This window comes from Alligator sinensis, unplaced genomic scaffold, assembly GCF_000455745.1.
Source record: "Alligator sinensis unplaced genomic scaffold, ASM45574v1 scaffold103_1, whole genome shotgun sequence".
Taxonomy (NCBI): Eukaryota; Metazoa; Chordata; order Crocodylia; family Alligatoridae; genus Alligator; species Alligator sinensis.
In genome coordinates, this window is record NW_005842226.1 from 1,597,310 (window position 1) to 1,624,394 (window position 27,085).

Below are 27,085 nucleotides of genomic sequence, written 5' to 3' on the forward strand. Positions count from 1 at the left end.
GTTGCCCCAAGAGAGTAGAGTGGACTAGGGGAAAGTACTGCATGTGTTTATTTGGGGGGGAGCTGCTTCTGTGGATTAGTATCACACCTGCAGTCTAGGCTTTGAGAACTCTCACTTAATTTCTTACGCCCAGTCTCTAAACCATCACGAGACACTTCCTTTTAGAGCGAGAGAGATCTGCAAAGGAAGGGGAATTTTGAAGCTGTCCCTGAGGTAGGTGTGTGTAACACCTGAGGGGACAAGTTGCTTTGATTTCTATTTGGAAAATGCACACATCTATTTAATGAGAGAGCTCTGAGGGGTTTATAGAAAGGAATGGCAGAAAGCCATGCATACCTGCAGAGACTATTGTGGGGTGGGAAAGGTGAAACTTGGGATGTGCAGTGTTCCTAGTCTGCCCTTTTTAGGAGTGAGTGACTGCACTGGCCTCAAGCAGGCACTATTAACAGTTCATCCTCACTTCTCCTTGCCTTTTTATAGAGCAGAGCAGACTCAGAGGACATTAGCCAAGCTTTTCCATATATACACCTTAAAGCCACTTCTGCTGAGACGTTTGCCTGAAGAAGTGGTCAAGCTTTAGACGAGAAGTGCTGTGGTCTGATGTGTCCAACTGCTATAGGGATGTGTGTGGGAGCTTCCTTGTTTCCTACTGCAGCTCCAGCGTAGAATTGCATTCCCAGAGTCCAGCAGGGAGGGGGTATCTCCTTAGTCATTCTCTTTTTCTCTCAATAATATTCCCCTCACTTAGTCACACAGGTTTGGCAACTGCATTGCCATCCCTCTGTTTGCTTAGAAAGCAAATCCAGACCTGCTCTTAGATAGGACCATTACTTTTTCACTTCCTTATTTGATCAGCGCAGCAGGGAAGGATTGTTGCCCCCAATCCATATCTGACTTATGGTAGAGTGAATTGGCAATCTCTGGCAAGCATTTAAATATATCTGCCAAGGGAATGAATGGTGGGGCTAAGAGAGGAGGAGGGAAGTTATTTTACTTCTGCTTATAGTACTGCAACTGTAAAATAGTGTCGCCTTTTAAAAAAAAGGATGATGGCAAAATGTAAAGGGAACTGTTCCAGTGACTGGCTTCTTTATGTCCATTCAAGTAACAACCCATATTCCCCTCCCTGCCCTTCCCCTACCATATGGTCCCACTTCACATGCAGCTGCCGAGGAGGGTAGATGGCTGGGTCCATGAAAGTGCCCTCAAAAGGTATCTCGCCAGGGTGTGCGTGTGTGTGTTTGTGGGTGTGCAAGTTTGTCTAGATTTTTCATGTAGGCAACTAGTGTGAAGTGACCGACTGTCTGGCGTGTGCTGATTAGCGTTGTAAATTGGAAAAAAAAGCAGAAATCTTGTATGCTTGTATTTTCAATGTATGAAGCATAAAAGTACTGAAATGTACAGTTCAGTTTGAACAAAGGGTTTCCCCTCAGAGTTTATGCAGATAAATCTAAGAACTTGTGGCATTGTTACATATAATGCATCCTATGGAAAATATAGAGAACATTGTAACTTTTTCATGTAAAGCAATGTTACTGGCATTAAACAAGTTGTGAATTTAAGTGTGTCACTGCATGAAGCATGTATAGGAGTGGTCTTCTCTTGTGCATGCCAGTTGGCTGTGTGCTCAGATATTTAAGTGGACTCTCATGCCACAGACTCCCCTGCCTTGGGGCAGGATATGACCACAGGTTTGGGGCAACAATCAAAGTGACCATATAAACATGAAATTCTGCATCATTATTTTTTTTTAAACATCTGTTTATAATAAGACAAAAAGTACGGCCCAGGACAGATATGATGGGATGTTTTAATGGAGAAGGGTGGAGGTATTGTAGTCTTGATTGCAGTGGTATGTAAATCCATTTGGTTTCCTCTGGTCTCCACCCAACCCTCTAATACAGTGGTTCTCAAACTTTTTCAGACTCGGGGAAATGCCAGCTCAGCTTTCACTCTCTTTGCCTGTAGGCAAAAAAACCCAAAACAAAACAATTCTTTTGTGCAAAGAATTCAGAAAGATCCTAATAGGTCAGAATGTCTTTGACACTACAGATTCCTATGTGAAAGCTCTACATTTTATCTTGTGAATCGTGTCTGTACACCTACCAGTTTATACCATTGTGTGTCACCCTTGAAAGGCTGTCAAGGTATAGTATAGTGCAATGGCACCCTGGCTAAGAATCACCACTCTTGTAATTCCTGCAGTAGGAATTTAGCTGATGGATGTGCTAGTATCCCCCAGGCTAGGCTAGATTCAGTCTTGATCCCCTCCATTCTTCTGGCAGAGGGACTGATCAGTTGACTGACCTGCCAGTTTTAACATCTGTTGCCTAAGGCTTGAAAGCAGCTCTGCATAAAGTTTGCCTCCTAGAGCTCACTGGGTTTGTCTACACATGCAAATGCTGCAGGATGGGTTTACTCTAGGGCAGGGGTTCTCAATCACCGGGCCATGGCCCGGTGCTGAGCTGTGGCAAGTTGGTTGCCGGTCTGCAGCATGGTCGGCTGCTGGACCAGAAATGGCTGCGGACTGGCAAACTGTGGCCCCGCCAAAGCTGGGTGGAGGGGCCGCGGCTCCTTTTGCAGGGCCTGTGGCAGTGCAGGGTGTGGGCCACCCCACTGCCCGGGGCGTGGGGGTATTCTTACCTGTCTTCCAGCCAGAAATTCTGGCTGCGGTCAGCTGTGACTGCTGGGCCATAGTTTGCCGGGCCACAGCATAAAAACTTTGGGAACCCCTGCTCTAAGATAAACCCACCCTGGGCAGGTGCCTGCATGTGCGGCAATTTGGGAGTAAATTTGCTGCTCCTGGCAGCAGCCTGCTCCTGGCCCTGCACTGGCACCCTGCAGTAGCCAGGGAGAGCTTTAGGCTCCCCTTGGGTGCTAGCCCAGGGGCTGGCAGGGGAGCACAGGGCCAGGAGACAGTTGTCTCCTGGTGGGGGCTGAGAGATTGCTCCCTGTCCCTGGGAGCTGTCTGCTGCCAGGGCAGGCTCAGGTAGCAGAGCCCAGGTAGCGACAGTGTCCACCTGCCCTGGCAGCAGGGAGCGGGGAGCTTGGAAAGGGGAGCAATTGCAGAGCTGGGACTGGAAGCTCCTTGCTGCTGGGGCAGGGGGACGCTGTCCAGGCCTGGGCTTCATTGACAGAGCCTGCCCCCGCAGCAGGCAGCTCCTGAGAGCAGGGAGGGAGCAATCTTCTTCCCCCTGCTACCTGTCTACCAACTATACATGCCATACTGCACAATAATTAATCAGCAGTTAATTTGCTACTTGCATTTGTAGGTAGCAAATGAACTGAGTACAAGAAATGAATGTGCAGTAAGGGTCGGCACATGTAGACGGTGATGCTTACTGTGCAGTAATTAGCTCTGCTGCACAGTAAAGCGTCTTTTGTAGACATGCCCATTAAGTAGGAATGTTAACCCACTTTGCTGTTCTCTTGCACAGTTCTAGGCTCCTCACACTCGTTCACTGTGACACCCCCAGACGTGGGTCATACACATACACAGCAGCAAGCTGAGCAGAGTAGCTAACATACTTATGAGGTATCAGGGGCAAGAGAGGAAGCACATACTAGGGGAGTAGGGAACGGCCATAATCTGTGCTGTGCGTATTTCACTGGAGATTGCCAGCGTAAGGCTCTGGGATGGCAGGACGCAGGTCTCCCTCCTCCCCTACCTGCTAATCGACAGCTCTGAGCAAGCCCCCAAGTTGGTTTTGACTAGACATCAAACTACGAGGCTGTCCACGGTTTGTCTGAGCTGCTTCTTCCTGGATGTCTCACCCCCTTATGTTCTTTACCTCCACATTGAAACCCTCTAGGGCATCCAAGGTAGAGGATCTGAAACTAACCCCCTCCAAACCTCTCGATTTCTGCCCCCATCCCTGCTACCAGTGACAAGGGAGTGGGGTGGGAGGACCACGTTCTCAGAGAGGATTGCTGTGCTAGGACAGGCTCTGTGTGTATTGGGACCCTTCCTTTAGCAGGGCAATGAACTAGTAGCTTTCTGGTGAAGGAAATGCATCAAACCAATGAGCAGGCATCTCTCCAGAGAGGAAATTCCTGCTCCATTAAGGTACCCAAAACCTCATTCCTCCTGTTTCCCAAGGGGGTGATGTAAAGCCTCTTCAGCTCAGCTCTGGCAGGCCACGCTGTCCTTGGGCTAGGATGAGAACAGCCCAAGGGGGATCAGCTCTGGCCTACTGCAGCAGGGGCCTGAATCCCACCGGCTCGGTGGTCTGGAGAAGCTGCTCTAGCCCACCTGCCATCCCTCCTGCAGGACCCAGCGCTGCCTGCTGGGACTTCTGGCTGTTCCTGCTGCTGCCCGGTTGCCCGGGGGATGGTTGCCATGCTCTCCTTACAGCAACAATAGCCTGGATATGGCAGCTGGATTGCAGGTGCAGTGCGAGCCGTGGGCTGAGAGGAGGCAGCCATGGAGGGCCTGGATTTGGAGGCCGACCGTCCATACGTCCCACAGGGGACTCTGGAAACTGATTTCCCCACACCCTTGTACAGGTGAGAGCCTCCCCGTGCCTCGGAGTGAAAGGGTCGCGGTGGGGGTGGGAGGCAGGGCTGGGCCCTAGCTGGGGGTCAGGCAGCCTCAAGATTTAGCACCTGCTTTGTTGCCAACTGTGACGCTTGGCCGGCTGGGCCTTGGCTTCCCGGGCAGCTTCAGTGTAGATACTCCAAGTGCTTTGCAGGCACGAGGCACCTTCCGTGTCTCCAGCACCAGAGCTGAGGGGTGAGAGGTTGTAGGAACGGGGGAGCATGGACCCATCTACCCTGCACCATAATCCTCGGTCCAAAAGGGTCTTCCTGCTCTGCCTCCTGGTTCTCAATAGACCCCCCAAGCACGTCCCCCCCCAGTGTTCCCTGCTGTGTGTATGGGGTGCAGGAGGGCCGAGCCACCTTCCAGGCTTTCCCCTTTCACAGCTGGCTGTTCACCCACCCATCAGTATGGGGTGGGAGAGTGGGAGGTGTGCTCTCTAGACCTGGCTCTGACCAGAGTAAACCTTCAAGCCCTGATCAGCTGTGGAGGAGCACCTTTTTGTGGGCTCCTCCGCCAGCTCTCAGGGCTGGGCCTGCCTTTTGGCCCTGATCTGGTGCTGTGGGGGCACGTCAGGGGTTCACCTTGCAGCTGGGGCAGGCAGATGGGAGGTGCCTGGAGTCCTGTTTGTAGGGCTTGGAGCGCTTGCAGTGGCATGGAGCCCAGCACAGGCAAATCATCAGAGTCCAAAGTACAGCAGCTGAGGGGTTTGGGCAGCTTGTGCTGTGGGCAGCCCCATGCCGGCTCAGGTGCTGCACCCGCATCCATGTTCTAGTGCCCTTGGACCTGACTCAGGAGTGAGAGAGGCCCTGGGTGGCACAGGCCAGAGTCGAAGGGGATGTGACCCGACAAGTCAGTGGTGGGGGCTCTGGCTATGCAGCACCTCCCGTTTGCAGGCCCAGCACCCAGCTCTAACCACCCTTCTTGTTTTGCAGTGACCAATACCTGACACTGCGAGGGCCCCACAACGCCCCCATCCTGAAGCAGGCCGTGCGTTGGTCGTGCACCCCCATGGGCTGGGATGCCCGCGGGCAGACCTGGTACGCAGGGCTGACCAATAGCGACAACCGGGATGCCTGGTACACACTCACCAGCCCTGTCAGCCGGGAGGCCTACCACTGCTGGGCCCAGGCCCATGCCAAGCGGGAGCAAAAAACCCTGCCCCCTGGTAAGCTGGAGCGGTGAGGCCTAGAGGGGAGCCTGGGCCACTTGCAACGCCCTGTGAGGCCTCTTGTTTCACCCTGTGCTGTTACAGTTGGTGGTGCCCTGCCTCTCTGCAGAGCCAGGTCCCACAGGGATTAATGCCAGCAGCAGCTGCTTCCACTGCCCTAAGGTAGCTGTTGGCTTGAATTTAGCAAGGCATCTGCTGCCTGCCCAGCCCCAAGCACTCCTCACAGCTTCCCTCCCCTGTCACATGCCCTGCACTGACATCCTGCTGCCAGAGGAGCTTGAGTTAGCACCAGCAGTGAGAGCAGGATGTGCTTCCCTGCCCCCATGACCCCAAGCTGTATCCTCACCTTGATGCCAGCCAGCATGTGAGCCTGGGGCAGGGCACCTGGACTGTGTGCTGGGCTGGCCAAGGTGTGTTTCCCCCAACATGTAGGGCAACTTATGCAAAGAGCAGTAGGAGGTGAGCTGGCAGCCCCAGGGAGGACAGCACCAGAGAGGTGTGCTGGTTCCAGTGACTGCTTGCACCAGGACCAAGTGCCAGTTGCCTGCATTAACTCTGCATGGCAGAGGTGCTTTTGACATGCACTGAGTGCTTCCTTATGATGTTGCTCTTGTGTTTTCCTGCTTGCTGCACCTTGCTGATGGAAGCTGAAGGGGCCCCCATCACTGTCTCTATAATAGTCCCCACTGTGCAGCTAGGTGGTCCAGGCTATGCTTGGGAAGGGAAGGAGTACTGCTTGCACGCCCCAGCTCTGCCACTGCCTGGCTAGGGGGCTGCTGGGCAAATCGCTGAACTGCTCCATGCCTCAGTTTCCCTGTGTTGTGAAGCCTAGTGCATGTAATGCTCTGTACCTCCTCCCTGGGAGCCCCTTGGGGTATCTGGTCATTCTGGAGAACACCTGGGAAGCTGCATTGAAACAGTCTCTCTCCCTCCCAGTGCCCTGCCCTTTCCATCCTGCCCGTGCTTCCCAGGCTAGAAGACCACAGCTCAGCAGAGTCTAGCGCCATCTCCTTTCCAACATCATTGGAAGCATTGTGTTGTTGCAGACATGCAAGTGGGAGCTGCATTTCCTAGGACACCAGGGTCTTCAGGCCAGGGCTTCCTGTTGGCTGCTCTTTCATTACCCCTCAGGTGCATGAGCACAAGGGCTGGAGAATACCAGTGAATGTCAAATATCCCTTCTCCCTTAAGTGCTGCTGGGGCTTGGAGTGCCTGACACCATCTCAGTGTGTGCTTGTAGATAGGTCATCACATGGAGTTCCTGGTCCAGGAGCGGAGCTCCATGGTGCTACTCTAGTACATACAAAATAACGGGCTAAGATGCCCTGAAAAAGAAATTTGTGAGGGGTGCAGATACAGCTCGTGTACTTTAAAGGAGATGGATTTTCCTCTGGTCTAAATGGAGTGGACGTACAGTGCACAGCTTTACAGCAGTGCAAGTCAGTCCACTCCAGGAAAGCAAGGAGCATCCTTACCCCAGTGTACTGCGTGGGTGTGTGCTCTGAGCAGTCTTTCCCAGGGCAGCTGTCTGCCCAGAGTAGACCAGCTCCTCTGCTGCCTTGCAGCCTGGCACTGTAATAGCTCTTTGCTGCAGGCAGACCATGAGCACAGCTGAATTTGCTCCTTATACAGAGTAAACTCTGGACTGAATTAGTCCCTCATAGTTGTGCTGTGTGCACATGCCCTGGTTCCCCTACAGGTCCTCATCCTCTTGCGTCTGTGTATGCCTGGAGCCTCGGGGAGATGCGTTTTGCAATGGCTCTCAATGGGGCGGCCGTTTGCTGGGGCTCTTATTAATGTTCTGAGCTATTGGCCCTGTTCCAGTGTCACCCAACCTGTGCTGTGCAGGTGCACGTGGCAGGGGCCACCCAGTGCTCGGAGATCTCCGGGGCTGCTATGGCAACGTTTTGCACCCATTTTCCTCTCCCTGTGCCCTGGTGTGTGAAGACACGAGGAGCAGGGAAATGGGGACTTGCACCTGGAGATCAGACTGAAGGATCTCTACCCCTGCTGTGTGACTGAGGGGTTTTGGATCCAGCACACCTGCTGTCTTGCTCGTGTCTTCCCAACTTGTTCAGGAAGGGAACAGGCAGTCATGATGTTAGTCTGGGAACACGCTGCAGGAGAAGCTGAGGATACAAACTGTGCATCTCACTAGGGGCTCTGCTTGTAGAGAGCTGAAAGACAGGTGGTGGTAAAGGATTAATCCCTGGTGACAGATCTCTTAGCTGCCTGCAGCCATTATCCTGTCGCCTTCTGAAATGCCGCCCCCATCACAACCCTTGCTTACCTTTGTGCGGTAACATGTTTATAGTATCTCTTAATTGCCAACCTCTTGAACCACGTGAGTGGAGCCCTATAAAGCAGCCATTAGTGGCTCCCATGGAGACAGGCAGCAGCATAAAACCCTCAGAGAGCCTAGGATCTAGTGAGGACATTGCTAGGCCTGGTGCTGCTGACTGATGCCAGCAGAGCTCAAGGTCTTGCTGTGCTGGTGCAACTGGGATGTGGGTGGGTGAGGGGCTGGCTCTAGAGGGTTGCAATGCAGGGGACCTGAGGAGTCAGCAAAGGACCAGTCTAGAGGTGGGGTGGAAAAGAAGCAGTGGGTCAGGAGGCTGCAGTCTGTAAGGGACAGGGGGCATCAGAAGCAGGATGCAGGGATCCAGACTGGCATCACTGGCCTGGGGGTCCAGAGCAGGCAGCAGTAGCTATAACAGGGATTCAGGCGATTGCCAAAGTAAAGCCACCAGCCAGAAGCTGACTGTACAGACAGGTTCGAACTGGAGTCAGAGGCAAGGAGCTAGGAACAGGCCTGGAACAAAGAGCCAGCAGGTGGGAGCCACCAAATGAAGGACACGGAGTCAGAAACCTGAGACCATGGGCAGACCTGTCAGGTCCCAGAGGCTGGACGAATGCAGGGCAGCAAAACAGTTCCTGCCCCAAAGAGCTGATGTGCGAAGAGCCTCGGGACACAGGTCCATGAGACACCGTTGGTCTCAGCCTCCCGGCCATGGGCAAGGACAGGGCTCCCGTGCCTGTACCCCTGAGCTCTGCACAGGCTGCATCCTGGCTGCTTGGGGCTGCAGAGGGGAGGAAGCTGCAGCAAAAGAGGTGCAGATCTGTGCCCTGCGATCTCCACAAGAGGTGGCCAGGCCATGGCAGGGGCTGAGTATCTGAGCTGCAGGCACAGGGGTGTGGGAAGGAGCCAGGCTCAGGGCTAGGAAGGGGGCATCGCACTGACTCGCACACCTGCTGCTACTGCCCCTGTTGGCCTGCCCATACATGTGCTGCAAGCAAAGCACCAAGCGTCCGGCAGAGGGCAGCGGGGCTCCTGTCAGCAGCAGGTGGAAGCAGTTGCAGAGGCAGGTGCACCAGGCTAGTGCTCAAGGCTGGCACTGGAAAAGGCGGGGGCATGTTACCTACTGGCATGAGCTCCCTGTGCCAGGACCCCATGGATCAGCTCCCACTGGGGCATGCTCTGCACCATCCTGTAATGTCCAGCAGTATCAGCTGGATCCTGGCAGTGGGGATGGGGTCATGCCCAGCCTCCACCAGCAGTGCCTGTACACTCACGCACCCGCTGTGCCCTGTATTAGCTCGGCACCGGCCGCATCCTTGGAGAATGTGCCCTCTGTTTTGAAATCTCCTTTGTGCTTCATGCTCTGGCCGCACTCCAGCCCTGACTCTCACTCCCTGGCTTCTAGCAAGCACCTCCCCTGGGCTGAGGAGCTCCCAGGCTGGTCCCCAGCCCTGGGCCGCCTTCCCTTGGAAGTGTCTGGGAAACCAGCGTGCCCCCAAGGCAGCCACAGTGGGGGATGAGGAGGGAGGGGGTATGTGTTTGCCCAGTGCAGACGTGCCACTGCTGTCTGCCTGGCCTGCAGAACGTACGGCCCTGAGATGGTGCTGAGGGCTGCTGTGTGTCTGACAGACACGAGAGGCCGGGACACGTGGCTCCATCCAGGGCTGCGCCAGGCAGCTGTGATCAGGCAGCTGAACGTGTTTGTTAAAAGGCAACTCCTTTGCTCTCTGCCCGGGGCATTGTGACGGTTCCCCTGTGGCTAATCCCAGCATCAGCTGCTGCCCTGGCAGCTTGGGGCCCTGCTCTGCCTGCCCTCCCATTCCTACTGATGGCTGTGTTTGCTCCCACCTGCAGCCTATGCCCAGCACCTGCGAGAGGTGGCATGGTACGACCCCATTGTACCTGCTCAGTACCTGGAGCCCAGCACGCGGTGGGGGGCCTTCCGCTGGAGAGACAAACCCATCCTGGGCAAGGAGTACGGTAAGGGCATGGGGAAGGGAAGGAGGGTCTCTTGGGCCCCTGCTGCACTTGTGAAGGGGTGGGGTGGGGTGGGATGGGCAGCAGCTGGAGCTGGTTACCATGCCCATCACTACCGTGCTTTCGTGACTTCCCTCCACGTCCTCCCAAGGTGTAACTTGGGGTGTCACCTATCCTGGAGCACCCCAGACACAGGGCTCCTTGTGCCTAGTCCCAGTGTTACTCCACACAGGCCTGGGCAATTGTATCACTGCTCCTTGCCAGCCCTGGACTGGGACCAGGAGCTGCGGTGCCCCTGTGGGCCTGGGAGCCTTCAGTCTGCCATGCTGGGGAGTCAGTTGAAGGGGCTCTGGCCACCGGGTATGGCTGCCTGGAGCCCTCCCACCCAGGGCTGCTCCTGTTGTCCCTTGCTGTGGCCAAGTGGGCCTGGGGTTCCCCCTGCCTGACTACTTGCCCATGCCCTGCTGCTGCCCCTGCACCACTGCCCCCTTCACCTGCTGTCCTGCTTTCCAGTTGTCAACCGCAACCGCTGCACCAGTGAACTGAAGGGCAAGGCCAGCTACGTCCCCTACCTGTCGACCCACACCCCCCGGTTCACCACCAGGGACTTCCGCACCTGGAGCCTGTTCAGCCACCAGCCATCCACCAGCCAATAAATGCCGCACTGCAGCTCTGGCCTGTGCCTTCCTGGGGGACAGGGAAGGAGGCGGATGGGCTGGGGTGGCTACTACTGTGGGGTGGCTGGGCAAGTCAAGCCTGTTTGCTTTATTGGGCCCTGTGCCCAGCTGAGTCCAGGCCGATGTGTCTAGCTGCCTATGCCATTCATGCAGCACATGGCTCTGATATTGCCAGTGCCATCCCCCGGCTTGTGCACCTGCTGTGGGGGAGCCAGACCTCTCCCAGTCTCTACCCGCTCAGAGCCACCTTACTCTCCCTGCCAGGCCCTGGGAACACCCCAAGCATCCCCCCAGCAAAGCTGCTGCTGGTCGCCCGGCTCACTCGGTTTTCTGGCTGGCCCAGTCCCTTTGACAGCCACCCAGCCTCAGCTCTCGCTCGGCTCCCTGGAGCCTATGGACGAGCAGAAGAGGGACCGGAAGAGTGAGCTGAAGATCACTGCCAGACCCCCCGTGCCCTGCACATGGTGCTGAGGCCTGTGCTGTAGGTGGCTAGCCATTCCTCACATCCTGTGGCTATCCCTCCATCTCCCCGCTCGCGCCAGCACAGCAGGGGCCCAGGAGCTTGTCACTCCTCACACAACATGGTGCAGGGGGTCGTGGGTGGGGCTGGCTGCAGCACTCCTGCTGTGCTGGTGTTTGGGGCCTGGCCCAGCCCTGCTGCTCACACGCTTTCCCCCTCCATCACCTGCCCCACTGCCCTGGGCAGCAAGGCAGGGCATGGCCTCGATGGCATAAAGATGACCCTGTAACAGAGCTCACGGGCTTTATGTCTTAATCAGCAGCTCTCCTGGGGGCTATCAAGTGCAGGTGGGGCAGGCATGAAAGGACCCCACTTCCCAGCTTGGCTGGTCCTGTCTGCTCTGGCTCCAGGACAGAAGCCTTTGCTCTAATGCAGATCCTGATTCTCCACCCCCCCACCCCCCCATGCAGCTGGACCAGCGATTGGATCTCATCCGAGACCTGCTGCCCTCCGGAGCGGCCGGGCAAGGAGGCCACTTCGCAAGTGGCCTTCTTGCAGGGACCCACTCTGAGGAGCCCCCTCAGCCTCCCAGGCTCCCTGTCTGGGCCCGAGGGAGGGTGCAGGGAAGGGGTGTAGGGGGCAGGCAGTAGAGCAGGGCCATCCTTCCTTCAGCTCACCCCTGAGGGTGAGCAGGATCACTCAATGCATTGATGGACAGCCAGTGGAGAATGAGCAGGGCTTGCTGACTGGGTGAATTCCTTTATTGATAATACAATACAGCTGTCCTTGCCCCCTCCCCCACCCCCACCTTGTCCTTAATCAGGGAATCAAGCCTGGGTTCGGCCAGGGCCTGACTGTACACCTCTAGGGATCAGCTTGTCACTGGGTGCAAGCTGTGAGTGCTGAGAGGTATAAGGGGCACCTTGCCCCAGTGCCCAGCTCTCAGCCTGGCAGCATGATGAAATGGTCCCCAACAGCACTAGACTCAGACCCGTGCAGACTGCGGCTGCAGGGGCAGCTTGGCCCTGGCTCCCTGCTCACACCAGTGGTGCCACCACAGCTGTCACACAGTGCACGGCCAAATGGCTCTAGCATTGCCTGCCCTTTCCCGTTGCTCCCGACAGTGTCCCCATATCCGTTGCTTTCTGGCTGGGGGCTGGCGAGGAATTTCAGGCCCAGTTGTTACCCTCCCGGTGGCCCGTGCTGGGTAACAGCAGCTGCAACCCCTCCTCTCCCTGCTGCCCCCGTTCCCTGGAGCTGACTGTACAGAAGGTGCTAAGAGAAGTCAATGACACCCCCCGCAGTGCTCTGCACAGGCGAAGCCTGAGCCAAGCCTGTCTCCAAGAGGCGTGCGTGGTTCCCCCCAGGTGGAGAACAGAGCTGGAGCCCTGGTCACAGGAGACAGGCAAGAGGCTGCCACCCTGCACTGCTGCCCAGCCAAACCCTGGAGCCTGCTCCCAGACTTGACTGGCTCCAAGCATATCCCACCCAGCCTGGCACAGCCAGAACACCAGACTCCCACCCCCATGCAAATAAACTACACACATGACAAAGCACGTGGATCTGGAACTAGAGATGCCCATTTCCTTTCCCTCGCAGCGAAGGGTGTTGCCATCTCGTTTGCTCCTAGGCTTGGCCAAAGTTCACTGGAAAGTGGCCTGCCCAGTGCAGTTAAACCATTAGTCGTCAGAGCCGAGGCAGATATCAGCAGGGCCAAGGAGGAGCTTCAAGGTCCTTGCTGGGAACGGTTCCAAAGGGCAGGCCGGGGAGCCCCAGGGAGAGGTGCGGAGGAGTGTCACTCTGGAAGGCATGTGGTGCCCGACCCCAGGGGAGTGCTAAGGATTAAATGCAGCTTGTTCAGGCCCCGGCTGAGGAGGAGCTCTGCCCAGGTCCCTTCCTGGGCTGTGCCTTGTCCCGAATCCAGCACCCGCCACACTCCTTAAAACCAGCCTGAGCTCAGCTCAGCATAAGATAAAGATCAGTCTCCCAGCAGTGATGGGGAGCTGCTGAGAGGTTGTGAAGTCTCTGTCCCATCCGGTCTGGGTCAGCGGTGGCTTCTGTCCAGCGGAAGGCAAGGTCCTACAGGGGCCGGAGTCTTTGCTGACTTCATGTCTTCTTGTACCTAAATACGTAAGAGCAAGAAGGTTGGGCTCAGGACATCTGGGAGGGGGCTCTGCTTGGCAGGGCAGCAGCTCTGGGAGTGAGGGTAGCTCGCTGTTGTAAGGCACAGGTTCCCTGCAAACTCCTGTTCTGCCCCTATGGGCATCGCCTCTGCACTCTGCCCCTCAGCCTCCTACCACTGCTGTGTGTGCGGGTCCCTTAGGAACAGGCAGTCCTGCATCAGGGGTTGGACTTAGAGGTCCTTGAGGTCCTTTCCAGCCCTACGATGGCATGCTTTTAGCCAAGTGCTTAACTGGCAGTGTGGGCTTGCCCAGGAGGCCTCGGCTAGCCTTCCTCTTGCTGCTGTGCTGTAGGCAGCACCTGGACCCAACAGTCCCAAATGGTCTCAGACTCCCTGGCCAGCTGCTCACAACGAGCTACGGCCAGAAACAGCACCACAGATAACTGGCTTCAGCACAGAGAGCTGCCTGTAGGATCTGCATCAGACAAGACCAGCCTGCAGGACCTGCCCTGCAGCCCCCTACGCTGCACCCTGGTGCTACGTGTGGGCACCACGTGAGGGCAGCTGCATCACGTGAGAAGACAGGAGGTGGCCTGTGTCTGCTCTCAAGGTCCAATGGTCACAAACTCCTGCAAGACCGTTTTAGGCTGGACATAAGGAAAAACTTCTTTACTGTCCGAGCCCCCAATGCCTGGAACAAACTCCCCAGCGCTTAGGGGAGAGGGGATATTTGACATCCACCTTCTTGTATTCTCCAGCCCCAGGATCCTGCCACTATGTGCTGGTGCTGGTGAGATCCTACACACCCCAGGAGCTCTGCTCAGGCCCCCAGGGCAAAGCTGCAGGGCCTGAGTCTCAGAGGGAGAAGTCTGCCAGGCTGGGGTCTCCCCTGTGCACGGTCACGGCCCTTGGCGGTTAGGCTTTGACAGGCAGCTCCACCAAGCCATTCGGCTCTTCTGCTGATGCGAGGTGTGACAGCCTAGATCAGGAGCTGTGAACCCACGGCATGCCTGCCACCAGTGGCATGGGCTCCCTCCCTCCCAGGCCCGCGGTGCGGTGCCGGGCGCTGCACAAAGGCAGCGAGAAGCAGTCCCTACCCTCGCATGCCAACAAGGCGGGGAAGGAAAGTGAGTGCCATGAGCAACAGCAGGACCCGGTCTGCAGACTCCTTGGTGGCAGGTGCCCTGGCCCATCAGACTGGGGGCGGGGGACCTTGTGACCAGGAGAAAGTGGCTGCTGGGCCTCCACAAGTATCTACTCCAAATGCCCACCCCAGCACCCAGAGGACAGGGACGGGGTTCCTGCACTCACTGGCGCTGCAGGTTCAGCTCCGGCCAGGCCCCCATCGACGTCAGCTGCTGCTCCAGCTCCACGATCCTCAGGCCGATGTACCCCGAGGACAGCAGCAGGATGACCACCCTGGAGAGAGGGGCAGCATGAGCCCACGGTCCCTGCCACACCCAGAGCTGCCAACATGGGTGGGAAGGGGAAAGGGTGACATTAACCCTTGCTTGGCTGGTCTGGACATCAGAGCCATGATGGTATCTGATTGAGGCCAGAGTTGCAAGGCATGCCAGCTAAGCAGCATAAGACCTGGAGCCAATGGGGTGCCAGTGCTAGGCACAGAGTGGCCCTGGCATAGCACTGCCCAGTGCAGACCTGGCCGTGCCCATGGAAGGGTGCCTCATTAGTGCCCTGCCCCAGCACTCACAGCAGCAGGTAGATGAGGATAACCACATTGAGAGTGCTCAGCTGCGACCACCAGCTGCTCGTCGTCACCTTGGTCTGCTCGACGGCCCGGGTGCCCCCTGCAGAAGAAGGTACCATTGCAGATCTTGTGGGGGTACAGGGGACTGCATGGCCTCCCCCTTGCCCCATAGCCTCTCTCTGAATTGAGGGGGTAAAGTGGGTGCATCCCCATATGAGCCAGTGAGGGGGCTGAAGAGCCACAGGTTTCACTCCTGCAAAAGGAGGAGAGCCACAGTGCCTACTGCACGTGAAAGCTGTGGGAGTGATGGCAGCCCAGCTCCATTGCTCTGGGCAAGGGATCCAACTGGCAAGGTCCTGTCTCACTTGTCCCAGGGCCAGCCTGCGCTGACTCCTCCAGACTGACTGACAGCAGGTTAGCACCTGGTTTCAAAGTTGCAGCAGGCCTGGCAAGGGAGCATGGCCATACCACTGTCCAGCAGTCACTGCGACAGAGAAGAACACATAGCCTGGGGTACACATAGGGTTTGCAGGACAAGCTGGCACCAAGGGGGCACCAATGGGGACCCCGTTTCCCATTATCTGGAGTAACACGCCGCCAGTAACACATGGGCCAGCTAAGCTGATGCCTAGTGTCTCTGCAAAGGATGGGCGCTGGGGTGGTGGCCTGGCGACACATCCCCACAGGGTGGGTGGTGCAGTGCCCGGCAGGACAGGGCCTGCAGAGGTGGCTGTGACTCTTGACTCAGAGGGCCCGCTCACCTTTGCTCAGAGCCGCTGAGTGCTTGCCCACATCCTCCTTCATCCTGTTCTGCTTTGGCCTGGGCCCATCTGCACATACAACAGGATCCCCTTCACTGAGTGCTCCATGTGCCCAGCAGAAGCCAAGTGCAGGGGTGTCCCCCCACCCAGGGAGGTCAGTGCACCAGCAAGGCAGGGCAGCGACATATGTGACTGCGGGCACTGACTTAAGAGGGATCCTGCTTTCCAGGGTGGGCTGGGGCAGTCCATGTTCCCAGAGAGCTGGCACACAGAGCCTGCAGTCAGGAGCTCCAGTGAGTGCAAGGCAATGGGAGTGGGAAGGGAGAGAGGGGTGCTGCATGTGTGTGTGTGTGATTGTGCCTCCCCAAAGGGGCTGTGTGGAGCAGGCTGGTCAGACTTCTTCCAGCCAGAACACTTGGGTGATGGTCCTGGCGTGGAAGTCAGGCTCCGTGGCTGACGGGCACAGCATGGCTCTGAGCAGCATGGTTCTGTGCAAATGAGTGCATTTGCAAGGAGAAGCATGCTCCCAAAATGGGTGCAGAATGTGAAAGACTGCAAATAGGAACCAAATTGCAAGTGCGTGCCTGTGAGTGAGCCTTTCTGTGTGTGCAAATGAGCGTGCATGGGTGCAAATGAGCATGCAGCCTGTGTGCAAATGTGCATGTGCATGCACAGACAATAGTCGTGCAAGTGAACTCTCATTATTATGGCTACACATGGAAATGAGTGTGAGTGAATGAGAGTTGAGCTGTGTGCAGGCACATGTGTGAAGGCAAGAGGGTGAGCGTGTGAGGGGTCAGTGTACCAGGGTGCTGAAGCCGGTACCTGGCAGGGAGGGCCCAGCCTCACCTAGCGTATCCAGGAGGCTGTCAGTCTCCTGCGGGTTGTGTTCCAGGTCCGACTGGCTTGAGGTCTGAAAGAGGAAATGTCGCTGGTCACAGAGGGGCCCTGCTCCCTCCTTCCACTGCTGCTGCCCAGCCCTCCCCATCTCTCTCATCACTCCTGACGCTTGGTACTGACCAGCAAAAGCAAGGAGGGGTGACAGCCTGCAGGATCCAACACAGCCAGGCTTCCTGGCAAAGGGGACAGGTCCAGGGCCTCCAAGATGCTGGGCTGGTGCCAGGGCCCTGCTGCCTCTAGAGGTTCCTTGCCTGGGGCTTCCTGAGCCTTCCAGGGACCTGGCTCTCTGGCACCTCTCTTGGGAGCCATGAAAGAGGGTCCTGGAGCCCTTTCCAAGCACTTAAAAAGCAATGAGATCCTGGGTGTCAGTCATGCCTGAGCATGGGGTAAGGGGTGATCCCTCATTAAAGAGGGCTGCCATGGAGGCCGGGGTCAGCCTTGGGCTTGGATTTGGAGCCACCTCCCATCCTGGCACTCTTCGAATTGGCAGCCAGGCTGGTGCAGGTTCCCCACAGGGTCTTTTAAACCAGGGCAGCCCAAAGGATGGGCAGACGAGGGCACAGATCCCACAGCAAAGCACAGGCATCGCCAGCACTGCTGCCCAGAGAGCCAGCTCCACTCCCAGCCCAGGACCCTGGCAAGGCAGCTGTAGCTCAGGCAAAACCCCCAGCTGATGGGTGGCCCTAGGAAGGGCCGGAGCCAGGTCAGTGCCTTGAGCAAAGGGCTGGAGGAAGAAGTCACCTGCCCTGTGTGAGCCTGCAGCAGGGTCCAGACCAGCCAGCACAGCAGGTCCAGCTAGAGCGTGGGGCCCCTGCCCGAGTCCTGGAGCAGCACCCCAGCTCTAATGAAACCAATGCCAGCAGCAGCAGTGCCAGCCTAGACCCCTTGGCCCAGTGCCCAGCTGCAAGTCAGGGCAGAGGGGGAGTTTTCAGCCGTACCAGAGGCTTCTTGAGGAGGTGCTCGGGACTGGCAGTGGTTGGTGTGGCTGTGGGGCTGCTGTTCCTGCTCTCGTCCTAGAACAACAAGAAGTCGGAGGGTCACAGTGGGGACATACGCCTGGTCACCAAGGCTGAGGGGGGCTCTATGCAGCTGCTGGGAGATGCTTCCCCCAAACAAGGAGCCCCAGGAGCATTCACCTCTGGGAATTTCATCCTCATCTCACCCCCTCTGGCTCAGAGAGAACTGCAGAGCGTGTGTGCTGGGGCCAGGACTGAGGGGCTCCAGCTGAGCTGTGGGGAAAGGGAGCAGATGAACTGTCTGGGGCCTCCCCAGAGCTTCAGCCATGAGAGGAGCCCCTGGGGGTCAGGATGGAGGGGCAGCAGCACCACGAGGGGACACGCCAGGGGGGCAGTGGGGAGTAGTGGGCTGCAAGCCACGCAGCACTATGCAAGACGGCAGCTGGCCAGCACTAGCCACACCGGGACACACCGCCCCACCTCCCCATGAGTATTAATGTACGGGCAGGACAGAGACATGGAGACCAAACATGAGGGTGGCCGGCTCGGTCCCTACCTGCAGGTGTTTGCAGACTGATCTCAGCAGCTGGTAGGTGGCTTCCCGGGTGCGCAGCGACACGAAGAGAAACTGCCCAGGTAGGGAGGGGGAGAGGTCAGTGTTGGCTGGACCCCACTGGAGAGCCCCTTCTGCAGCGCTTGCTCCCCCCAGGCCCTCCCACCTGGAGCCAGGGGTAGTTTTTAGCAACCAGTACATTTGTTGAAAATTGCAGTTTCCATGGTCCCCGAAGTGCTCGTGAATTTGGGTCAAATTGGCCAAATGTTGCTGGAAAATATTTCCCAGGGCCAGACGGGTGCCTCCCTTGATCCAACAGCCCAGGGTCTGGAGCACTCTCCTGGCAAGCGGGAGGGCTGGGCTCAGGTCACTGCTTTGCCCAGGATTCAACTCCACGTCTTGCAGGAGAGTGCCAGATGCCCAGGGAACACACCGTGCTAGGGGGTGAGCTCAATGGTCAAAGTGCATTGGTAGTTTAGCAGGTGCCGGAATGGGAAACCAGATCCCACTCCCAGGGAATGGCCTAACCACTGGGCCAGAGAGCTGGTCTGCCTCTCACTCTGTCTCAGCAGATAGTTAAACATGTTACAGTTGAGCAGCCTCACTGGGGTGCAGGGAGCACCCCCAGCCCGCAGCCCCGTGCAGCTTGCCAGGAGGGCTCTCCTGGAAAGGGGGTGATATTAGTTCAACCTCTCAGGCAGAGGCAGGCAGTGAGACTTTGTGCATCACCTCCTGGGAAAGGGCCACAGCCCCAGGGTCAAAGGGAAACAGCATTTTGGTTTGGGAAACAACCCATATCTTTCAAAGAAATTTGGTTCAGTCCAAACCAATTTCCCTCCTGACTTTTCCTTGCATTTGCTGGACCCAAATCACCAACTGTCTTCACCACCCTCCTCCCTGTGTTCACGGCTTCCCCTCCTGTAACACCGGCACTGCTTTTCTGCCTCCACTTTGCCACCTCTCCCCAGGCTCCCACTCGCTCTTTTCCCACCCTGTCAGCCCGTTCCTCCGGCCTTGGCTTATCAAGGAGCTCTGCCATGTTGCCAAACTTGAGCTGCCTGCTGCCAAGAACAGGGCATGTTCTGCTCCAGAGGCCCTGGGGATGTGGTGCCACACAAGTCACACCTGCTCTTACCTTCTCACCTTCCACCGTCCGGATGCTGAGTGCGTTGGGCACCAGGAGCGCAGTGTTGGCTTTCTTGAAGATGGTGATGGAGGAGACAGGAATCACCACCTGAGCCAGCACAGAAGAGCAATAAGCAAAAGGTTATTGGCATGATGCCGATTCCATCAAACCCTCCAGCAGGGATGGGGTGGGGAGCACAGGCCAGGCACAGAGAAGCCTGGGTTGTGCCCAGTGCTGCCTTGGCTCCAGAATCCCTCCTGCGGGCACCAGGCAGGCTGGCGGAGGGGCCCCCAGCCATTGCCTGTGTCAGAGGAGGGGCCAGGCTGGTGCAGGAAGGCCGAAGCCCCCTCAGGGCTGCCACCCTCAGCACTCGGCTCTGGCAAACTGTCCCGAGCATGAGCTACGGCCGGCTCCTGCAGCACACGGATGAGAGCACCACATCCCTCAAGCAGACCCCCATCAATGAGCTGTCGCTCTGGCCCCCTGCAGTAGCCCTGGCACAGACCCACTGCAGAGAGATCGCGTGCCCACTCGGTGGGCTACCAACAAGCTCTGATACCATAGGCTCATCACACAGCCGCATTGGGCAGAGAGCGGTGTGAGGACTCAGCAGGGTCTTCACAGCTTTCCAGGGCAGCTGCTGCAGGCTCTGGCCAGCCCTGGGGAGCCATCGCAATGCTCTGCCAGGCTAACGGGCCCCTGCTGCCAAGTTAGATGTCTTGAGGGCAGCCGCAGGGAGAAGAGAACAGCTGCCTCTTGGAGCAGGTGTGAGCAAACCAGCTCTGGGGCCAAACCCGTAGGCAGAGGGTTTGGCCCATGGGGGGAGAGATAAAATATACACACCCATGCAGAACTGTTCACACCACACACCGCCATCCCTTGACCCCACAACACTGTCCTCCACCCCTTAGACTCTCCCTCACATGTCACATACATCACCATCCTCTCACACTGCCCAAGCCCCCAGCTCACACACACAACACCATCCCCATACTGCACACACCACTGTTCCCCCCTGTACACACCACCCACACACACCCACCCGCTGCAGCACACTCCACACACTACATCCCTGCCACACCATTCATACACCATCATCCCTCCACACCACACACACAGAGCACACACCAGTGTGCCCCAAACCACCCCGCATGCCCCCACCCCCTCATACCACACACACACCCTACACATACCACCATCCCCAGCAGCACCCCCCCAAAGTTCATCACCATCCCCTGCTAACATGCGCTCCTGTCCCATCACACCACACACAGCCCTCCGCATGGCCTGACTTCCCCCACACGACACACACAGCACACAACAGCCACCATCCTCCCATACAGTACACCCTGCACACTACACAAAGTGCCATCTCCCCCACAACACGATCCTCCATTCTTTACTGTCACTGCTCCCCACAGTCGCGCACACACCACAGACAACTCCCCCAACACACACACACACACACTTTCCCCATGTGACTCACACTACTAACAGGTGCTAAGAGCCACTGGGCACTGCACGGGGTCAGCGACCCCTGCACAGCTGCCAGCCCGGCGGGTCGCACCTTGACGTCCTTGAGCAGCATGCTGCAGTGGAAGCAGACGTAGTTCTGGGACACGTAGAGGCGGCCGTGGTAGGGCACTTCCTTCTGCCAGGCACATGAAAAACCTGTGGGCCAGGGAGAGGGGGACCAGGATTAGCGGGAGCGCCAGGGCAGCATGAGTGTGGTAGGGAGCAGGAGGAGCAGCACTCACTGTCAAGCAGGGCTTCCTCCTCGGGGATCTCCTTGAAGGCCTTGTGGAAGCTCACCATGCGCTTGACCAGCTGGGGACAGAACAGAGGGGATGCTCAGCCCTGCAGAATATGACCCCACAGCTGGTAAGTCTCAGCATAGGACCTAGCATAGGGGGAGGATCCAAATAGCTCTGGGGCAATCTCTAAATCTGCCTTGAAACTACGGCACATCCCTCCCCTGACTCCAGGTGGGTGGAGGAAAGAGTCCGCAGATGTGATCAGCAACATTTGCCGAGGCCAGGCCAACACAGGGATGTTTATGCTGAAAAGTCCTCGCTGGCTTTGAGAAGGGCCCAGTGAGACGATGTTACACCAGCTGGGCCCAGGAGATCCAGCCCACCAGCAGCTGGCCAGGCCCCAGTTCTACCCAATGCCCATGGGCAGGCAAAGCCAACTCCCACCCACATCCCAGCCCCAGAGCAAAGAGTCCAGCCCAGGCAGAGACCCACCGAAGAGGAATTCTTTTGCTTTCCTGAGACCAAGTCCTTTTCAGGCTCTTTGGAGTAGGATGGGTCATAGGTCTTTGATCTGAAAGAAACCAGGAGCCAAACATCAACACCACCAGAGCCCTAGGCAGGGGGTGTGTCTGCAGGCAGATGTGTGTGTGCAATGGCATGTGTGTGCACACGTGCTGCATGGCAGGGCTGGCTCTGTGGAGCAGTCTGGCCAAACCCACAGGATCATGACAGACACACACACACACTGGCAGCATATTTGTCCTGGGGAACATGAGGGGATGGGCTGAAGGGTTGGTCTTTGCACCAAGGATGTGCAAAGGGAAACAACAGAGAATGGGCCAAGAGGAAACCTGAGAGGTGGCGAATTCAGCTGGTGCCACTGGGACAGCAGGCCAGGCCCTGGGGCTGCTGGCATCTGAGATGGCAGGGAGGTGCTCTGGGCCTTAGAAATGAAAGGAGGTGGCAGCCTGGTTTGTGGGAGCCCACGGCTCCTCAGGAAGGAAGGGACCTCACCTGGCGAGCAAGGCATGTTTCCCTGGCTGCAAGACTTCGCTCCCAGTCTCTTCCAGGCTCTGCCATTTCTTCTGCTCCAAAACCTTCTTTTTGCTCTTCTTGGCTTTTCCAGATGGCACAGCTGGGTTGGCCAGGCAGCTGGGGAGGCAAAGGCCAAGTCAGGGGTCAGTTCCACAGCGAGAAGCCCTCTCCTGCCCCCTCACCAAGGGCAGGGTGATCAAGGGGCCCAGCTGGTGCTGCAGGCTAATGTGCCAGCCCAGGGGGCCAGCGCAGGAAGCATGGCTCGCTTACATCCCAGTGCTGCCCAAGCCCCGGTGCACAGGCTGCCTGCAGCTCCCCTCCCGTGCCCCAGCCCAGCTCCGCATCACAGGACGGGCACTGGTCGCAGCCCACCCCAGAAACAGGGCTGGGTCTCTGTTCCCTCTCCCTAGGAACAGGAGGGCAGGTCTCAGCTCAGGCCACCCAGGAGCTAGAAGGACATATCTGTGCATGCCATTCCCATGGCAATATGATGCTAGCTGCCTCCCTCCCCGCGCTGCTCCCCAGACTTCTGCAGTCTCTGACATCAGAGCGGGGGCCTGAGAAAGCCCCTGCTGCGACTGTCCTCACTGCTCACAGCACAGGCAGTGTGGGGCGGAGGGGCTACATCGCTCTGCTAAAGCCTCTCCAGTAAGTAGCTCACCTCCTCGCCAGGGCTTGAACCTTCCCCAGGGATGAGCTACCCTGCAATCAAGGCTCGGGGTGGGCTCACCAAGGCCCAGGCTCTGCTGGGTTCATTTCTACTAGCTACTGAGCCCCTTTGCTCCCGGGGGGCCTGAAGGGATCAGAATGGCCCTGTGGGGCGTGGAGTCAGGCTGAGAAGCCGGAGCCATGTGCCAAGAAGCACCCGAGGAGCTTGGGGGAGCCTCACTACAGCAGAGCAAGGGGCCAGCAGGATCCTCCATCCCAGGCCATGCCCCTGCCCCGATCCCTGTGCTGCTGTGACATGGCACAACTGTCCCACTGGCTGTAGGTGTTCCTCTGTCTCCTGCTTCTCCACAGCAGCACGCTGCTGGGAGAGCTCACTAGCGCTTCTCACTCACCCCAGCATCAAGGCAGCAGCATTACCTGTATTTTACCTAAGGGGAAACTGAGGCATAGGAAGGGGGAATCACCCACAGTCACCCAGGTCACCTAAGTGCCTAGTTGAGGCTGCATCTAGCAGGTGCCCTCTCAGTCTCCCCACAATGCAAACAGATCAGCTGAGACACTGAGGAGTGCTGTGACAGGCCCATGGTGATGCACTAGGTTGGGGACAGGGATAGAAACAGAACCCAGGTGTCCCAAGTCGCCCTCCTGCCCCCTTGCACCGGCCCATGCCACATCCTCACACACGATGACATCAGCGGGCATCAGCAGGGGTGATGCAACGAGACTGCTTGTGCTTCCTGCCCTCCCGACTTTTCAGAGCATTGCACTAGGTCTGTTCTCCCATGTGCTACCCCACAACACTTTTAGGCACTCTCAATCAAACCTCCCTGTCATTAGAAGGAGTTACCTGGGCTGAGCTGTAATTATTATCTGCAAGTCATGATAAACCTGCTCCTAGACAATCGGTTTCATCTTATATAATCCCCTGTGTGCAAGAGGACAACAGACCCCAGGCAGAATCACGAGCCAGGCAAAGTGCAAAGGGGCAGCACTGGGCAAGGGATCAGAGTTTCAGATACTAAATTGCTCAGCACAGAGAAGGGAGCAGACCCTCCTGAGTCAGGGCATGGGCCAGCCTCTCATCGGGGCTGTCTTGCGGGGAGCAGATATCTCAGCCCTTTGGCTGAAGCAGTTGGTGCTGCCACGGTTGCAAGTGGGATTCTGGGCTGCGAAGCTCCTCCATCTCCCCTGCAGGCTGAAGGGAAGTCTGCCTGCACCTGGACACCGGGGCTTGGCCCCTCAGCCTGTCTCTTTCTATGAAGTCTGCAAACAGTAGCTGGCATCGTGTGCTGCAGATGGGCACTGGAGACCACAACTCCTGGCTTCCAGCTCTGCCTCCCCCCCACCACTCGCACACCCCGCTGAGAGTCCACATCCTCTTGACCCACCTCCCATTCACACCAGGATCCCAGGTCACATTAAGCCCTGCCCTTTGCATAGGACCGGACCCACCAGGAGCTGCCAGAGGTTGAGCTGACTGATGACCCCACTAATCCCTCCCGAGTTTCGAGTTTCACTGCTGCCTGGAGCCCTGGGCACCTCCCAGGGCAGGCGGGACTGGGATTTTCAGTACACAGTTGCAGGAGACCTGATGGGACTAGTGAGAAGCCACACTCAGCTCCAACTGCAGCATCTCAGGGAGGAGGGAAGGGAGAGCCCAAGGCTAGATGCCCCCAGGACATGGGACACCTGGGGTCACACTCCTGCTCTGCCACAGGCTTCCTGTGCACCCTGGGCAAGTCATCCTGGCCCTGTGCCTAAGCCAAGGGCTAAATACACCAGGCCTGCAAGGAGCCCAGACTGTAGTGATGGGCACCCAGTAAATACCTTGGATAGAGCAGAAAGCTTTGCTGGGAGCCGGGTGGGAGGTTCACAGAGGGGCAGCAATTTCTACCTCATTATCTCAGTGCTCCTCCTATCCGACAGCCCTGTGGGGAAAACTGGAGTGCCAGCAGCTTCCCACCTTACTCACATCCTGCAGGGAAAACTTCACTTCCTCCACGTGGCCTGTGGGACAGACTCCACCAGCACCCGCTCAGCACCCACAGCTCTCCCTGCCCAGCGGCGCCGTCCAGCTGTGGCACGGGGGGAGTCTTCTGCTTCCTCCAGTACTACAAGAACACCCTCCCCAGCCCGCTGGATCCTTCCACTGGAGGCTGAATTCTCCCTGCCACCGGTCACAGGCTGCGTCTGGGTATTTATAGCCCTGTGGGAGATCTCAGGCTTCTTTGGCAAACCACTGCCTGATGCTGTGGGGACGGTGGCACAGGACTCCTGGGCTCTGTGCCCTGCTTGGGGAGGGCATGTGGTCTTGTAGCTATGCCAGGGTGTGTGTCAGGGCTCCTGCCTTCTCCTCCCAACTGTGATGCTGGCTTGCCATGATGCAAGTCTGCCACATAGGATTGAGCAAGCCCCCCTCAGCCTCCCCACTGCTCAGAAAGCCTCAGCAGTGCCGGGAAATGTGGTCTGTGCAAAGGGTTTTCAAGTTTCTACTATCTGCTGCCAGTGGCGGGGAAACAGAAAGGGGAGCAGGAGCAGTGCTGATGGCTGAGCCCGGGCTGCAGAGTTTGGATCTAGATCTGGGCCTCTCCAGGGGGTGTACAGTGCAGAGCTATGCCTTCCCCCATGCCCTCCCATCCCCCAGGCCCTGCCCCTGGGCCAAAGCACCCTCCTCCCCCACTCCAGCAGAACCCAGTGGAGCTGATCCATGCCCTGTACCTCATCACTGGGAAAGCAGAGATCCCAGGTCCTGCCCTGACTCCCAGCTTAGTCATCCCAGCTGCCCCGGGCTCCAGCTCGCTCCTTCGGGCTCTGAACAGCTCCATCTCCCTGCTTGTCTTCTCACTCCTCTGCCGGGCTCTGATGCTCCTCTAGTCCCTGCCCCTCAGCCCACATAGCCCAGCCTGCTACTCCTCCCAACTGGAGAGGAAGGGCGGGGATGCCCCACATCCAGCTCTGGGAGCTGACTTGCTGGGACCAGCTTAATCAAGTTCCTTGGGAAGGTGTCATGCTCAAATACTGTCTCCTTAAAGGGCTGCGCCAGCCCAGGAACAAGCTGGGGAGAAGCTATGGTACACCAGCACATTCCTCCCCAGTGACTCCAGGGCTGGGGCAGATCCTGTTGGAGCAGCTCTCTGGATTTGAGAGCAGAAACCAGGGGCTGTGGCCCAGTGCTTGGAAATGACCTCAAATCCTCCCCAGAGCCCAGGTTGGGGGCGGGAGAAGAGCCTCACAATAACCAGCGCTTTTTCCCCTGCTTAAATCTCCACCTCTTGGAGTCACGTGAACATTCAGGAGAGACTACCAGCTTTCTGTCTCTCCCAGCCGTGCAGTTGGTCCAGTAAAAAGAAATCACCCACAAAACTCCTTGCCTCTCGCAGCTTTGATTTAAACAGAGAAGTATGTTTGCAGCCCTCCAAAAACCAGGCCCGGGGGGTCTTTGTCATTTTGCTTTTCTGTCTCAGCTTTCTCTCTGGATATCCTGTCAAGAGACATATCTCCTTCCTGACTCTGAGACCAGTCCATTAGATAAAGGCAGGATATGAGGTAGGACAATTATTTTTTTCCAAATGCCCTCTCAGTCCCCAGTGGCTTCCTCCATGAGGAGGGGAAAAACACAGCAAGCAGAAACAGCAAGTAAATCCCTCCAGGGACTGGGGGGAAGGTAATTTATACCTGCGGGGGGGGGAGGTACAGCAGCATATGGTATGTTCTTGTGTGGAGAGAGCCCCACGGCACTTTTATATGAGCACAAGAGGGGCAATAGGAGCAGCTCAGCATGCAAACAAGGACTGGTGGCCAGACACGGTGCACAGTAGGCTGGGGTCTGCCCCTGCCTGGAAAGAAATGGCCAGAAGCCCAGCCAGGCTTCACGTGGACAGGACAGCCCAGTTCCCTGGCCAGCAGCACACAGCCACGGTGTGGCCGGCATCACATCTGGCCACCTTGGATTCCCAGCCCAAATGGGCAGGAGTCTATTTGCAGCCATCTGGGGCCTCGGGCAGAGGAGCAGAGGAAGGCTCATATTCACACCTCTGGAACCAGAGTGAAATGCCTTAATTGCTCTGCTCCCATGCCGTGCTCCTAGAGGCACCGGCAGAGACAGTGATGCCACGGACTCCAAGTGACGTGTGTCCGGATTCACAGAGTGCAGCTGGGAACGGGCCCAGGGCCAGCATCTGCCATGTGGTGCACAGTGCCCCCCCCCACGAGTCTGGGAGAGGCGGGGGGCTCAGAGATGTTGGCAGCACGTCACTGGGAGCCGGGTTGTGAAATACGTGCCTCCACCCCAGGCTGAGTAATGAGTCACTCAGAGAAACATGCTGTGCAGGGCCAAGGCAGCAGATTGGAGGCAGCAGGCGGTGCAGGCACCTGCTCCCA

At 57.5% G+C, this 27,085-nt stretch overlaps 2 protein-coding genes across 4 annotated transcripts; one reads left to right on the forward strand and one right to left on the reverse strand.

Moving 5' to 3' along the window:
* The first annotated feature begins 4,035 nt into the window (after positions 1-4,035).
* CUNH19orf71 (chromosome unknown C19orf71 homolog) lies at positions 4,036-10,643 on the forward strand. The gene is made up of 4 exons (XM_006027190.2): positions 4,036-4,506; positions 5,473-5,705; positions 9,862-9,987; positions 10,498-10,643. Exons 1-4 carry the CDS (start codon positions 4,424-4,426, stop codon positions 10,638-10,640), a joined length of 585 nt encoding a protein of 194 aa, XP_006027252.1. The 5' UTR covers positions 4,036-4,423; the 3' UTR covers positions 10,641-10,643.
* A 1,228-nt stretch (positions 10,644-11,871) lies between these two features.
* LOC102380260 (GRAM domain-containing protein 2A-like) lies at positions 11,872-25,554 on the reverse strand. 3 transcript variants are annotated; one of them, XM_014521579.2, is made up of 13 exons: positions 25,424-25,554; positions 22,016-22,153; positions 21,494-21,572; positions 21,005-21,074; positions 20,815-20,918; positions 19,257-19,355; positions 18,125-18,196; positions 17,551-17,625; positions 16,562-16,625; positions 15,713-15,781; positions 14,955-15,051; positions 14,555-14,662; positions 11,872-13,243 (listed from the first exon to the last, which is right to left on the reverse strand). In XM_014521579.2, the coding sequence occupies exons 1-13, from the start codon at positions 25,528-25,530 to the stop codon at positions 13,228-13,230; spliced, it is 1,098 nt and encodes a 365-aa protein (XP_014377065.1). In that variant the 5' UTR covers positions 25,531-25,554; the 3' UTR covers positions 11,872-13,227. The 3 variants fall into 3 exon arrangements, with proteins under 3 accessions (XP_014377065.1, XP_025064111.1, XP_025064112.1); XM_025208326.1 differs by having other exon boundaries at positions 16,538-16,625; XM_025208327.1 differs by lacking the exon at positions 15,713-15,781.
* Between the last annotated feature and the right edge of the window lie 1,531 nt (positions 25,555-27,085).